The 16421-nt window shown below is 37.4% G+C and overlaps 1 protein-coding gene across 2 annotated transcripts in view; it reads left to right on the plus strand.

Annotated features, from left to right (window-relative positions):
• LOC134527120 (uncharacterized) overlaps window positions 1–11226 on the plus strand; it is a 169147-nt gene extending 157921 nt beyond the window's left edge. For both annotated transcript variants that reach the window (XM_063359489.1, XM_063359490.1), the window contains 3 exons: window positions 1826–1967; window positions 5785–5878; window positions 10988–11226. In XM_063359489.1, the coding sequence (XP_063215559.1) occupies window positions 1826–1967; window positions 5785–5878; window positions 10988–11036 (285 nt within the window). In that variant the 3' untranslated portion in view covers window positions 11037–11226. The remainder of the gene's footprint in view (window positions 1–1825; window positions 1968–5784; window positions 5879–10987) is intronic.
• The last annotated feature ends 5195 nt before the right edge of the window (window positions 11227–16421 follow it).

Genomic DNA, 16421 nt, shown 5'->3' on the forward strand with positions numbered 1-16421 from the left:
GATGACGGGGAGAGATTGATTGGTCTCATCTCGTGACCACCCCCCCCCCCCCCTTTTCTGTTCCGTGGGTCACATTCGAAGAAACGCTTCTACTACCCGACGTGATTGTTTGAAGACCCCGGGTGGTAATGTATATTCAACATTTCCCCCTTACCTAGCTATGAACTATCTTAACCGGATGACCAACCCACCAGCGACCAGTGTTTTTCTCAAGAAAATGTAAAACAAATCGAACTAATTATCAATGTAATCATCGGATCCATCCAACTTTGGGTGTAAAACTCATAATGCAAATGTTTATATTTCAAACTAAGAATGTAAATTGGTTTAAGTAAGCGCTGGCCAGCCCCATTTTCGTTTTTCTTTTGTTAATCTTTGAAAATTGTTAAAACCTTGTGTGTGTAAAATAATGGAAATAAGATAATTCTTCAGGGCAAATAAAACAGGGAAACTATAGATCAAGTTAATCGAGTAGTTTTTATTTATTGATTTTATCGATCCACACCAACTTCCTCCTTGCTTGTTACAGGAAGTTCCTAAATTGTGTTTGTTCCCACCTCGTGTCGCCTCTGGTAAATCAATTTATTTAACGTATTTTTTTATCCAGCTTGTTTCCAAGGCTCTTTTTAATTAATTCCAAATAATTCTATTTTGAGGTACGAGGGGTGTTACATGTTTTAGAAGCGTTGCTAGGTTTAGAAGCGCTGGTAGGATCGCTTTCAGCAGGAAGGCTGCCGCAGTAGTTTCCTTTCGGAAGGGGGGTGGCATGGTACAAAGGTTCAGGGAGGGGATTGGCTGGAAAAATACGTGGTAGAAGCTACGAAGGTAACGCTTTCTTGCCGAACTGGAGCGAACATGGCCGAAGCAGACGGTGGAATTCTTCCGCCGAATGCTTCGGCTATGTCCGGTACAGTTCGGCACGGCAGGTGGCGATGTCGCGTTTCAGTCGGCGGTCGTCTCTCGGGGCGCGCGCATCTCTCCCGCGGGCTGTTGGCTGGCAGTGCGTGGGGGATTTGTGGGCGTACGATGATACTACACTCCCACTTAGTATATAAGTAATGTAGAGTAGGTATTTTACTATCAGAATAATGTAAGTCAATCATTATTTTTCAAAAATAATGTATTTAAAAAAAATTTCAATTTTTCTACCTGTGGAATAGTCAATGTTCAGTTAAGAAAACTACTTAAATAGCACCATTTTGTACCTTGAAATCCATATTTTCCCGGCGGAGGGCCCCCAGACCCCCCCCCCCCCCAACCACATCATCTTTTGGTGTGAACGGAGTTATTGCTTCCCCTCATGTAAACCTCACGCCTCGCCACTGAATGTTGTATAAGCTTTTCTTTATTCCATGATCATTTCTGTCTCCATTAAACTATCTCACTCAAACGACTGCTTCAACCAGAGGGTAGTCATGCATTCACTACTTCACTGGTATTGAGTGAGATACTTTTTTGGTCATCTGATAGTTTCCACCATGTTTGCAGGACCATCCAAAAATTGTCTCAAGTTAAGTGTGTGCGTGGTGGGAACAGTTTTAAAGAGCTATATTTTACGCCAATGACTGCGTTTAGCGATGGAAATTCTAACTCATTTATAGTAACGATCTCCAGATGTGTTCAGTACTGTTTCCTCAGTGTTTTAGGTGTTACAATATAGCGATAGAGAAGTAGAAGGTGACTTCAATTATGTCACAGCCCACCTCCTGACAATCACTAACTCCATGACTTCAGATAACTTATCGCTACCAACCTTTGAAATGGTTAGCACTGAATGCCTGAACTATGAATGGATGTACACGTGGTTTGCTCGCGACTGCGGCAGGAGCCCGCCTCGCGGAGCTCCGGCTACGTGCAGCTGGACAAGAGGCAGGTCATCGAAGCGGATAACAGCGGCTCTAGCACCAGTCTGGACCCAAGGCTGACCCTGGACGCTCCAGCCTGCAAGGGCTTCGTCATGCTCCCAAGTACGTGTGCGCCGCCTAGTGGCGTGCAAGGCCATTGCACTTGCCTATTATTAGTTCCCTTTTAAAAATTCATTATCAGGGCAGTGAAAAAGGATAAAACCTCTGTTTTCAACAGCAGTTTATTGGTATGGGTGATATGGTACATGATATTGTAAGTAGGATATGTGTGTAAGGAACCTTTACCTTTAATATGATAGGATCGCCGCTTTAATTCTTAAGAAGCCACGTTGGTGATGCGAAGACTGCACGCCAGTCTGTGCCTGGCGCGCAGACGCGAAGAGGCGTATGATGCGAGAGCTAGGGTCGTCCTTAGCGCCCCCCGTGCTCCTAGAACTCGTGTGCCCAGACAGGCGGCCGCCTTAAAGCCTCAGTCACATCAAGCTGGTTCATCAGCTCGCCGCTCACTGCCGACTAACACCAGCCCCTTACAGCGCAGTGCGGACACTCAGCGGCGGCCACTACCGCCAGCCGGGGAATGACTTGCCAGCGCTGTTTGAAGCCTCTCAGCAGCCACCTGCGAACAAAGAGATGGTCACGTGACCGGCAAGTAGCTGCTGGGAGAACCCTCAACGGCGCACAAGTGGCTGGTTGTGTATTGTTGGAATTCGTTGTGCGTACCGAAAGGTACTTTGCTTCTTTTTATTTCGCGATGACGATATATTTTGGGTCAATAATTGTCAGGAGATCAAGTTATAGTTATTTTTGTAAGTATGTAGGAAGTGTGAGTGCGTATGGGACACTTCGCCCAGTGAATTAATTAAAATGGACGATAAGCACTAAGCATTCAAGAAAATGATAGACGAATTAAATCTACGGGATTAATTTTTTCCAAAGAAACTTTTTTAAAAAATCGAGAAATATTTGAAACTCTCGTTTTGATTAAAAAAACTGCTGCTGACTGTAGTGTGAACCCCTTACGAGCCGCTGTTTGCTGTTTCTGCTTACAGCTGCAGTAAGCAGCGACTGGTAAACCAGCCTAATGTGACCGAGGCTTTAGTCTCAAAATCACACGCCATATTTGGTTTTATCTAAAATGTTATTTTAGTGTTTCTGTGCAGAAACATCACATTTTGTGTTCTGTGGCAAACTGTATCGCTAGAGTTGTGTTAATCACTATCGGCCATTTAAAATTCAGGCAAAATATATATGATTAAATTTTTTACGTAAGTGATTGTGTCGGGTTACTCGCCGGAAGTACATATCCTTAGTCTCTGCAGGCGAATACCACATACACAACTGTTTCTGTAATCACTTCTCCGAAATATTTATGTAAGCCATTCAGATATTTCACACGAGTAGACAAACTTTCAATGAACTTTATCTTAGAAATGACACATATTGTAATTCAGCTCATCCGAACACTTTTGAATAAGCCTATTTTTCGGAATCCTTGAACCAAGATGGTGTAAGTATGGTAAACAACCTGTCCTGATACATTGTAAATAGGAACTGGTGCAACAAATGTCTACGTTTGAGATTAATTTTGAAGAGATATTTTTCAGGAATGGTTCTAAGAGGCCGATTTCAAAATTCTCAGATTAGCTTAAAAACACTATATCGTATGTCATTGACTAAACTCGCAGTTATCTGACCATCAATAAAGTGGAAGGAGCCAGTGGCGTAGCGTGCCATCTCGGCGCCTGGGGCGGGAGACCCATTTTGCCGCCCCCCATACTAAATTCAATGAGTGCGAAAGAGAGGCATCGACACGAGCCGACGCGTGAAACAAAAGATTTTGTATGAGTAATTAACATAATAAGGAGTGCCGCTCAACTCGGCTCGCGCGCGCCGGGCGGCGCGGCGTGATGCGATGTTGCCGTTCGTATGTAAACAAACAAACGTTATAAAGAGCTCTGTCAGTGATTTCGCAGTTTTTCTTTTAAATAAATATTAAAAAATAGTTGGTGCGCAAAATTTTAGATAAAAATGGAACATTTTAGTGTGTCTGACACATGTAATGAATGAATCATAGATCAGATCTCAACCCGCTTCACCGGCGACCCGCCCCCGCGGGCTGCCGCCCGGGGCGGGCCGCCCCCTCCGCACCACCCACGCTACACCACTGGAAGGAGCATAGTCTGTGTTGTTACATGTTCGAAAAAAGGGCTGTTAAAACTTACTATGGTTTTGTTCAGTATAAGGAAAAAACATATTTTTATGGCTCAGTTTTAGTTTCCTCTAACCTTCTGTGTACTTAGAGTTTAACATTTAAACTTGGGTTTTTAGCATAGGAATATTGCTGCAAAAAGCTTAAAGCGAGCCAATATAAGGAGAAATTGTCGGCTCATTTGGTCTAGTGGCTAGCGTGTCTGGCTGCTGGGCCGAGGGGCCCGGGTTTGACTCCCGACCGGGGAGCGGATTCATCAAACTATCTCCCTGAGTTCAGGACTGCGTGTTTGTGATGTCCCTCCCACCTTCATCCCGCACAAGGCAATGACAAACCTGCGCGGAATCATCCCGCCTCGGCAAGCATATGGCTGCATCACCTTGGCGTTGCCTGTGCTCGAGACTCACAGCAATGGTTTAAAAGATTCATCGTCATCAAGGAGAAAATAAAGTTTGAATAAACTTTTCAAGTTCTTGCGATTTAAATTAAATAATATGTGTTCACAAAAATTTGAATAGTACAGTAATATTAATATTGATATTAATAAAAATATTTTATGCAAGAATTTATTTTTTGTAATATTTTGTTAGGATTGTATTTTAATGTTGGTTATAACGCCGCATGCAGTTGGTTATATAGTCATTGCTCTTAATTGAGGTGCGTGAAAAGCAAATAATTCACGGAAAATAGAAGGGTGGGGGGAATCAATTTGTAGTCTAAAATATACCACCTCCCCCCTTTCCAATCCTCTTTCGCCTACTCCAATTTCACATTCTCCTTAGACTTTCCCATGTTTATTTCGTCGGTTAGATAGCTTTTTTTAATTTGTATGATATAAATATGAAATATATAAGCAGGTATAATTTTAAACAGAGCTCGTTAAGTTGATATTGAATCACACACTGATCACTCTAAAAGAAAAATCTAACTACACAGAAAATTGTGCATGGTCAAAATAAAAACTTTCATAAAATAAGTCAGTGGACTACAATTTAACACATCCCATACCTGCGACTGTTAAAGCTTCTTAGCTCTAAAGGATTCTTCCAATCAAAACAATGGTTCTGGAAGTGGCAATGCCTTAGATCAATCAATGAGGTAGAAATAAACATTTTAGTTAACAAATCCCCAAGAGCATCTGATGTTGAGAGAATAAGTTAAGACGGATTAGTTGCTTTCACCTAAATTTTAATTTCTATATACATATTAATATATTATGATATATAATATATATATATACATTTTATATAATTTATTAATATATATCTTATATATTGTTGAGTTCATGGTGAGGAACAGACCACCCCCCTCCAGCATGGAATTTCATTCGAAAGGGTCAACCTCATTCTCCTTCCCCCTCCGGCAAGGGTTCCCCCGGAGCATCTGCAGGGTGGGTTTTTTAGAAGAGGCTCCGTGGAACATGTGTGAAAGAATTGAGTTATTGGAGTTCTGGAATTCTTCGAGTGTGTGAGGACTGTTGAATTCATAAGTCAATTTAGAGCCTCCCACAAGAATAAATAACAGAGGGATAAATCTGGAGAACGAGTTATCCAAGGTTGTTATGTGCTTCGGCTGATGACGGGCTTTCTCTTAAAATACTCAACCTGCATCAATCCATTTCTGATAAATAGGAACTTCCTCGGGCCCAAATCACTGATCTGTAAGTTGTAAGTACTAGGGAACTCACATAAAAAGTGACTGTTTCAACAGAAGAACCGGAGAGAATCAAGACGCTGAAGCAGTTGCAGAGGGACCACCTGATGAACATCCAGCGAGAGGCGAAGCGGCTCCTGGTTCTACAGAAGTACGCAATCTTTTCGCAGTTCGTCGATGTTATGTGTTCGCCTCGTGCGCGTTTTTTTTATCTCTCGCACTCCTTTGAGAGCCCACACTCACTTTCCGGAAATCCTGCAAAGGAACATCTGTGTAGGCCAGGCCTCTTCAGTGCATTTCACGTTTAGAGGTGACAGTGGCATCAGACTCTGTTATCGGGTGATCATTTGTTAGAAGTGGCATTTAAAAACCCGTTGAGAAAGGCATTTGTTTTGTTCGATCGTGGTGCTCTTTACTTCTGACCAGCTAAAAGCATGGTTTTTAGAGAACGTCGTTAGACATGGTTTGTCGCGTGACATCAACCGACCAGGACTGACGAAAGGAACATGCGCTCAGACTGTTCCAAGGAATATAGAAGTAAACAGAGATTTCCCTCCCAGGTTAAACATAATTCCTCCTTTTTTTCCTTCTAAAATCGGTCACAAATGATTCTCACACTACCAACCACACAACATAAAACTAAAGAAACTTAATTTTGTCCCGAATTATCAGGATCTAGGGCTGTTTAAAACAATTTATTAGTTTTATTAAATCATCATCAAATTTTTATTTTATTATATTTATATTCATGATAAAAAATTAAGTATTTTTATGAGGTGAAAGGTGCTGTTCATTGGTGTTCTAAAATAATGTTAGGTTAACCTAGTTTTTTTTTTAAATAGAAAACCAGAGTTCACTGGTAAAATCTCGATATTAATTTACGTAAATGTCCATCTAATACAGTACACTGAAATTTAATTTATTTGAAGTGGTACCTACAAACACACAAATACGTAAATAGGAATCTTCCACTTTCACCCACCTCTCTCTCGGTTTTAAAGGGACGCGGCCATGAATATACTGTCAGTGTTGTTAAAAGTACTCGGAAAAAGTAATTGGGCTCAATTACAATTACTGTGGTGACAATGTAACTAATAACAAGTAAAATTACTTTACATAGAAGTAATCAGTAAAATTACAATTACAATTACTTTCCGCTACCATTTTAAAACTGACTTACGATTCAATTTTTTTTACACACTGTTACATTAATATACATACATATATTTTTTGTTAAAAAATGATTTCATGTAATGATTAAATTTATTATCTTTAATTAAATGAATAATATTTGAGGACAAACTTGCTTGAATAACATAAAAATACTTCATACAAGTAGCTACCTGTAATAAAAGAAACACTCTTTAAATTTTGGAATTGATCTTACAAAACAATTAAAATCGTGTAAATACAGTAGCTAATGTCAGTAAATGTTGTAAAAAACTGTGTTAATACATATCATTAATATAATTCATTATCTAGTTTGCTTACCGTGATGTCCTTAAATTTGAAGTAGTGCTCCATGCTGATCTGACTATTTTATTTCCCAAACATAACTTACACTTCACAGATATATTCTCTTTGCTCTGCTTCCCAGATAATTCAAAATATTTATCAAGGTAACTAAACGGAAAAATTCTATCTTCATTATTAACGACTTCTTCAGCATTTTAATTTGTCGCAGTATCACTTCGGTTACCTATACCATCCATGATTGCGATGCGTTTGCGAGTAGTGGACACAACACAAGTAAACAAAGTTAAGACAAGAAGGCAAAGATATGTAGAACCTGACAAGCCACTTCTGTGCTTTGTCATTTTTGATCATAGATGTTGTGCATACGATCGTAGCACTACAAGCGTAAAATTATAAACTTTACTAATACAAAAATGTATGTTATTCTTGTTCTTAATTGTATTCATTATACGTTCCGAGAATAAAAGTAAAGGCAAGTAAACATAAAGTATTGATTACCTTAATGTATCGATTACAATCAAAGTTATGTATTCCGATTACAAGTACGAATTACATTTTTTTAAATGTAACTCGTTACAAGTATAAATTACTTGAAAAGTAATCGTTACAAGTAATCCGATTACTTGTAATTTGTTACTTAACAACACTGTATACTGATACACGTAAACCCAAATAGTCACATAAATTAACACTAAAGTTGGTATTTAAACATAAAATTTTACCGAGGTCTCCCAATTCATTTACATTTAGGCGCTACGCATTGTTTAATAGCTAAGAAGACTTTTATTTTTAATGTATGTATTAAACAGGCATATGCAATACACGAAGAATTTTTAACGAGCGCGATTTAAAAAACAAGGACTCCAACCTGACGGTGTAACATTTGTTGAATCGCACCTTTATTTTAAAAAGAACATTTTGTAAGTGGTTACTCAGCACTAAAATGTTTTATGAGGGAAATAATTATATTAAGTAAGTAAAATCACAGATTTTTCACAAGTTATATAATTTAAAGTTATTTGTAATTCAGCTCTGAATGTGAATGACATTCTAATGTTGGTATAGACGGAATTATTAGTACACAATAAGCTCATCGTAGGTCCTACCCAGAGGCAGGCCCCTGGACCACTTTGCGCCGGCTGACATGGTTTCAATTCTTCTCCGGCGGCCTGTACGAGGGCTGTCCGAACTGGAATTGAGAATGAATCATCGCCATTTAGAAAGCGTTTTGTAGGATGAATTTGATTTAGCTAATTAGTAATTTAAAAAATTAATGACAGATTTTCATTTTTATTTTTTATGATGTTTAGCATACCCTATGAAAAATAATATTTTATAAGGTTTATAAGGAAGGTTAAACAATATATGCACATATGTTATTTACGTTTAAGGAAAAAAGATAGAAACTTAATTACATAGCCATATAAGAATAAATTTTCAAAAAATATTGTTAACAATCTGTTAAGCAGACTAACAATTGTTTACATTCGAATTGCTCTAGCACATCACAATAATAAGTAAAGTATGTATCTAGGATCGAGAGTATGTACATAGCTTTGTACTTGAACTCCAACAAGGCCTTAGTCTGCTGCCACTGAAGTGAAATATTAGATAGTTATTACTTTTGTAACTTAGCGTTAATAAATATTAAGTCTGGTCTAATTCACATTTCCAAGGAGTTGTGAGTATGCAAAGTACTTGCTTAGCTTCTCACTTCAGTTACAGGATTTTCCAGAAATTTCACTTAAACAGTTAATAATATTACTTTAAAAACAAAAATAAATTTATTGTAAAAGGAAAAAAAAAAGTACAGATAGAATTCCTACATAATAACCATGTTTCAGTTTAAACGAAAGTGTACCGTATTTGTTTTCTTGGTTATAGTTTATCTAATGTCATGTTCATGCGAAAATTTTGAAACTTCAATATTGTATGCTGAGATCAAGCGATACTTCTTTGTCCTCGTGTAACTCACATGAGAGATACATTTTCATGAGCTCGTGTTCCTTTGAACATCATTCCTTTAAAGTGTCTTTCTCTATTTAAGTACAATCTTATAGTTGTACGTATTTTAGGGTTTACATCTTGAAATATATATTTGCGGACAATGTTTAAAATATGAACAGGTGTGGCAATTACCTTACTGCATGGATTTTACAACCCTTAGCTTCCGCAAGAAGTTATTACTTCCACAATGCTTCCTTAAGTACACCACTGGTCAAATGTGCACCATTTTACTTCAGTTCCTTTGTTGATATCACAGCAAGAAATATTACAATTTTGTAACATGAAACTAGTGATTGCATATTAATGTTACTGATTGACTTATTTTAGAAAATCAATATAAAATTAGTCTTCAAAATTAAATTATTAGTACACATTCAGCCTCTTAGAGTTGGTATAATTTCTTATTCTTAACCATTTTCAAACACATTAATCTACATCACACTCCGTTGCATTGTTTTGGGCTTAAATCCTAGAATGTACAATAAAAAAATTTCAGATATAAATATTTTCAAATTGAAAGATAAAAAAGTAAAACATACGTAGTATATGAACGGCAATGTTGTGTGAAGAATTTGTGTCAAAAAGGCATTCAATTAAGTTTATATATGACATCTGTGATATCTGGTGCGCTTCCCTGCAACTCTTATGTCATTTGGTTTCTGTGACACTGATTACACGGCTGCTGCCGTTATATCCGACCATTACTCTCGTTTACATCCAAATGTATTAAGTTAGATCTGTAATGAGCAAGCAACTCATTGCAATGCTAAAAGAAACGGGTCACCTGCTACAACTATCACATTCACGCATGCATGGAATGTGGTGTCCTGGGTCTGCCCAGGTCTGAATTCTTGTTGCACTGAGGACAGGTCAGAACATTGGCCAAAAGAACACTGGAAAAACTTTTTTTCAACATGATTGTAGTAAATTTGATTCATAAAAGTTTTAAGAATCCTATAGCATGTAATATTGCGACACATTGCCTGGTACATTAATCGTGATTCAAACTTAGGTTTGCTCACTAAGACAAGCTAACTACAAGATTGCCGAAGGCTTGAATTTGGCTTGATATTTGCACCTAGGCATTGCTGTGGGCTTGCTCTAGAAGGCTTGCTGCTAGGTCGACGCTCGGAGACTAGTTGAAGTGAATCAAACTTGCTGCAAGTCAGCATATTTGCCATTAAAAGTTTTGACGGTTTGGCAATGCATGTCTGAATCATACATTTTTTATATTCAGAATTCACTTCTAAACATTTTGCACAGAAATACAAACTAAATTTACAAATATTTAAAATAAGTTAAATAAATCCCATTATAATTCATATCTTGACAAATGTGAACTACTTAAAACTGTATCAAAGACAAAAATGTTTTGAAGTATGGTTTAAAATAGTAGCTCTATTTCCCTTTATAAATTGAATAAAGGATGTAAATATGCTTTTCTTTTACCAGCTATATTTTATGCATGACTCTGTCATGTATGGCAAACCTGATAGTTAACTTCTGCCTAATTTTGAGAGACAGAACACAACATGATTACAGAAAATTATAACCAGTTCCCTGCATGATGGCCCGACATGAAAACATAGAGCAGTTCCTGCCACATAATCGTGCAGATTCTGCAAGTGTATTATTACATGGATTTTTCTAGTGCGCGAATAGGTGCAAATTCTGCATGCTAGATTGTCCTTGTGGGGCTTTAGTATCGTTAGTCAAATTATTAATAAACTAGGTTCGCTGTGACGGATTCATGCTGTGCTTTCTGTTCCTGTTCCAGGTACGTTGAAGAACACGTGGGGACGCACTCTACTCCAGATACATCCTAGCTCCGAGAAAAAAATATATCTAAGGAAATTGTTCCTAGTCTCAGGCCATTGTTAAATTATTGTTTACGTCTTTTATCAATATTTTTAGCAGACTTGTTTTAGTAAATTTATATTTATTTCTAACTTTCAATATGTAAACTATTCAATTCGTATTTATTTCAAATAAATTATTGTTTACGTCTATTTTAAATTTTGTAATAGACTTTTTTTAGTAAAATTATATTTATTATTTCTAACTTTATAGAGGATAGCTCTTCAGCACTGATTTATTTCACTTTCAAAACTTTTTTTTATGAGAGTGAGTGACTGTGGGGAAAGAAGCAGAAACAATACATTTAAAAACTAAAGGTTTAGTTACTTGACAACATGATGGCTTTCAACGGCATCTGTTGAGGAGACCACAGTCTCATGCGGAAGGATATGTGAGCTGCGTGGGGATGATAAAAATGAGCAAGCTTCCAACTACTAGAAAACGCCCAGAAACTCTCACAAAGTCTTACTTTTTCAGTTAGCAATGCGGTTCACATGCGTGGAATTTAAATGGATTTGTTAAGTTCGAAGGCCAGACAGTGACTAAGTATATAACTATAAAATATATGTTATTCAAACTGCTGCAATCTCCCACCGCCACACAAACAGAAGAGGTAATGCCTATGCACATGTGTTTTAAACTAATTATGTGAAAGGTATAAAGAGAACAGTAAACGTAAAAATTAAGGCTCGTGTTTTGGTTGTACATACCTATTTATATATTTACATAATGTATATAAACATATATATATACCCTAGAAGTATTTTTTTTACAAACTATGTTGAAATTCATATAAATTGTACATGAAAACAACTTAGGGCCCTACAAATAGAATATTTAGGTCGAATTTTCTTTAATGCTATCAATACAAGGCGTTCTAAATAGTTATATATTTCATGTTAGGTGTTAACCCTCATTATATGCCGAAAGAGAGGTAGCAATTATTGCTCCCAAACTTGCGTGCTCTCAAAATTAAATTAATATAAACTCGTGTGAGAAATTAAAATTTTACTAAAGATAAAGAAACTTCCACGAAAAGAGAATAAATTAGCAAAAATCTTAAATTTTTCAAAATCTTTATGAAGGAATGTCTTCTGGGCAACATAAATAAAATGTATCTGAATTACTGCATTATTTTTCAATTAAATTTACAAAAAATTATATCCCTAGCAGAGTAAATAAGTCAGATAATAAATGACATGGTCCTATGGGGCCACGAGAAAAATATTTTACGAAATAATCTACAATCAAAATATAAAAAAAAAAATATTAAATTATAATGGTGAAGTTACATTAAATAATTATGCAAATACTTACCTTACATAAAAATTTTAATAGTAAAATTGCTTTTTAAAGGTTCAAACGAATAAATAGTTGAAGCTGCCTAAAATTGAAGCTCTAAAAAATAATCACTCAAAAAACCAATACCTTTTTCAAATATAATTCATTAAAATATTAGAAAAGTCCATAATGTAACTGTAAAAACATAAGTATGATTTGTAAGTTAAACAAATTTCGATAATAATAACAACTAATTTAAATTACCATTAAAGATTTTATTTTTATCATTGGCATGAACACATGCCACATAATAATGTAATTTGTGATATTCTTAAGCTGCAAGACGCAACCGAACTGAATTGGTAGTTTAATTTGGAGCGAATATAATGAAAATAAAAGTGAGTGACAGTTTCCAATAGTCATTGGAGGAAACTGAATAAACGCATAGGAGCACTTGCAGCCCACCAACGACCCTGTGACTTCCCGGTTATGAAGAAACCACGCTGCTTCAAGATACTCAAGCAAGCAAGCACCTGACTCGGCCGGCCGTCCACTGCAGCCGAATTGAACCGAAAAGTATTCGACCGTCTGCGGCTGTACACGGCCGAAAGATCCAATAACAAGAGAAGGAATTGGAACGCATCCACTACACACTCCCTATTCGGCCGTTTACGGTCAGATCCAATGTAGATGGGATTTTCCGGTCCCATTCAGCCGAACAGTACAACGATCCTTTAATAATTAAAATTTATAGTCATCTAACTTGTGCAAAATATATAGTAATCATTTTAATGAATTTCAACAAGTTGGGCAGTATTTTAATAAAATTACTTTTTAAAATTAGGCCAATCCGTGGTTTGGTATTTTTTTAAGTAGGTATTTTTCGTTTTTATCAGACACGTTTCATTATATAGTTTAATCTTTTACTCTTCAAATAGAATGATTCGATAGTCTAGTAGCTACTCCGGCATAGAATTCTAGCAGAGAGTGCGGAACTACGTGTGAGTTGCATTCAGAAATTTATTGATTGATATTGAATACTAGTCCATATAATTAAAAACATTTATTTATTGTGAATATTGGTGATAGAAAATATGTTTATAAACTTTTTTAAGTGTATTTATATAAGTGAGGTTCTATCCTCTACGTATAATGTTTACATTATTAACTATAAATAATTACATCGCTATTTAAAACTAATTAAAATCAATAAATGAATCAACATTTAGCAATTTTTATTTGAATTTGATTTTACTTTTTATTTATCTCGATTAATTGTCTACATTTCCAATTCATTTTACACAGATTTACAATAACAATTCACGCGGAGTATTTATTTAGTTACATTTTTACTGTAAATTTCAAATTATTTCAGTTTCTTTAATATTTTTAATAAAAAATAAGTATAACTTCTAACGCGCATACATGAGTTCACACACAATTATTATTGTTTAATTAGCTCGCAGCACGAGGATGTACAACTGGTAACTGAGGCTGAAGTCGGCTTCAATGGTTGCTCGTTCGGCTTCTCTGCTGGTCGTCTGTTTATTCGGCCGAGCACGGCCGGATGAATGTCTGGCAGGCCTTGTGCCTTGGACCAATGGGTCGGACTCCCGACGGAGTCAATTCCGGGTATTTTTCGCAACAAACACTGTTGGTCGTGAACAAGACATGGTGTAAAACGTCCGTGTTTCGCAACCAGGCCAGGGAAGAAACATAAGATGCACAGATGTGCAGTTACACACCCAAATCTTTCATTTTACAAATTACACTTATATATCTAATGTTCGCAAATTGCGGGGAATAAATTTAATGGGCGGCAGAAAATGCCAATACAAGCAATCTTTGTCACTGAACATTATCCGGGAACGGAAACCCTGCAAAGTTACAGGCGCGAACAGAAGCGGTCTTCAGGGGACGACTCCACTGGCTGAGGGAACGAGCGATCGCAGCGCCGTGGCGTTCAAGCGCTACGCGGGAAGCTGGCGAAGATCCGGGCTCGAGACATTGAGAGTTAGTCACACGCAGTATGCCAGTTTCAGGCAGTCGCCGGATAAGCCGTGCAAAGGTCTCCCTATTCGGTACACGTCCGTTATGAGAGCGACCTTGGTAAATACGCACTGCTAATGCTGTTTTTTTAATCTGGCCATACACCGTTAGCATATCGGCCATTTTGGTAAATGAAATGTCTACCATGTTATTGCTGTTTGTCAAATTTGTAATTGCAACACCGTTTTCACTAACAGTCAACATTGCGCTAGTTGCCCAATGCTAAAAGTGTAAACGTACAGCTATCCACTGTGCTGTGCACCAGACTGCTGGCTGCTAAACCTAAACGTCTGATCCCAGCTCGTTACCTGCTACCTCCGGAGGTTTAAACGTTACTGCGCTGTGTTCGCGCGTCCTCTCAGCCCATAGAGTTGTCCCCTTAAGACCGCTATTGTTCACTCCTGTAACTTTGCAGGGTTTTGTTTCTGGACAAGCTCCTTGACAAAAGTTACTTGTTTTGACATTTCCTGCCATTCATTAAATTTATGCTCCGTAATTTGTGAGCAGACTGTGTATGTGTCTACATATATCTGTACCTCGGAGACATAAGACACTATGAACATATTTAGAAGAAGAAAAAACCTTTTTAACCGTAAACTTGTTCACCATTTGACATTATTTCTAGTGGCATACAATATTAAGATATACGACATGCAAAAATTCACATATTTTGGATAGAATATAGTTAAGTAATTGAGACACTATTTAAACTTCTTTAAACTGGTCTCATGAAAACTATGGTTTTAGTGACACAGTGACTTATGCGCCCAAGGTACATAAATAAATATTTATAATTATATGTGTGTAAGTGTAGGTGTGTGTGCGTGTGTGGGTTGGTCCGTGTGTACTATTTTTTTTGCAGGTCCAGGTGATCATCATTAAAGTTAAAGGTTGGTTGGGTTGGGTAAGCCTCATTATTACCGTAAAATCATTTCTATCTTCCCAGAAGTCAAATTTAGAAGTCGCACAACGGATATAATTCGGGCGGGCAACAGAGGATGTCCACATCTTGGTCTCCCTAGGGCAAGGCCACTATGTCGAGTCAAGTAAATAAAATCCAAGCAAATCTTGGCAGGTTAACCAAATGGAGAAATGAATGCTTTGCTATAATCATGACTGTACACGCTTGCCTGAGTGTTTTTCTTATCTCGGAGAGTCTCGGTCGAGTGACAGTAGCCCAGAGACACAATGGCGTCTCGGGCCGCTGTTCAGCTGGAAGAGCGGTATTTCAAGAGACAAAAGTAAGTTTAAGGCTTTGAATATTCTAAGTAAATACTAGTAACTTTTAAGTAAGTGTCAGGCGTTGAATATGAACTGTAATTTCTAGTGCAAATTACTGCTCCCAAACCCTTAGATAGGTCACGGCCAGTCTCTTAATTTCAGTGAGCTGATGAGTCGGCGTCTGAAGGACTGTTGTTCTGCATCACGGAGATGTGGGGCCGCGGGTACCAGCATCACCGTTGCTCTTATGGCTCGGGCTCATACGTCCAGTGGCTAGAGTATCTGGCTGGTGACCAAGGCGCCCGGGGATTTCTGTAACCTACTCCCTGGGTTCAGGACTTAGTGTTTGTGATGTCCATTTCACCTCCATCCCGCGGAAGACACTGGGAAACCACTACTGAAACATCCTGCTTTGTCAAGCAATGGGACGTCACGTACCATTTTCCATTAGATCTTTTGTTTTTGTTCTTAAGTCACATATTTCTCACAAAATATTTACTAAACGTTATTTTCGATTTGTAAAAGATCACGCAAACCATGATAATTATGAACAACTAGCTGACCCAGCGAACTTCGTGCCGCCTAACAGTCAATGAATGTCGGGTTAACTTTTAGCTAAAATTAACGTAGGATTTTATTAATGTAATAAAATGAATACTAAAAATTCAATAAAAGTACTAATATCTAGTATTTCAATAGCGTGTCAGCAAAAGGTTTGCTTTAATGAAGCATTTTGCTGCATGGGTTGCACTCGGGTTGATTTTCTTCAGTGAAGCACTTTGTGATATACAAAATTTTTCGTT

This window comes from Bacillus rossius, chromosome 1 (genome assembly GCF_032445375.1).
Source record: "Bacillus rossius redtenbacheri isolate Brsri chromosome 1, Brsri_v3, whole genome shotgun sequence".
NCBI lineage: Eukaryota > Metazoa > Arthropoda > Insecta > Phasmatodea > Bacillidae > Bacillus > Bacillus rossius.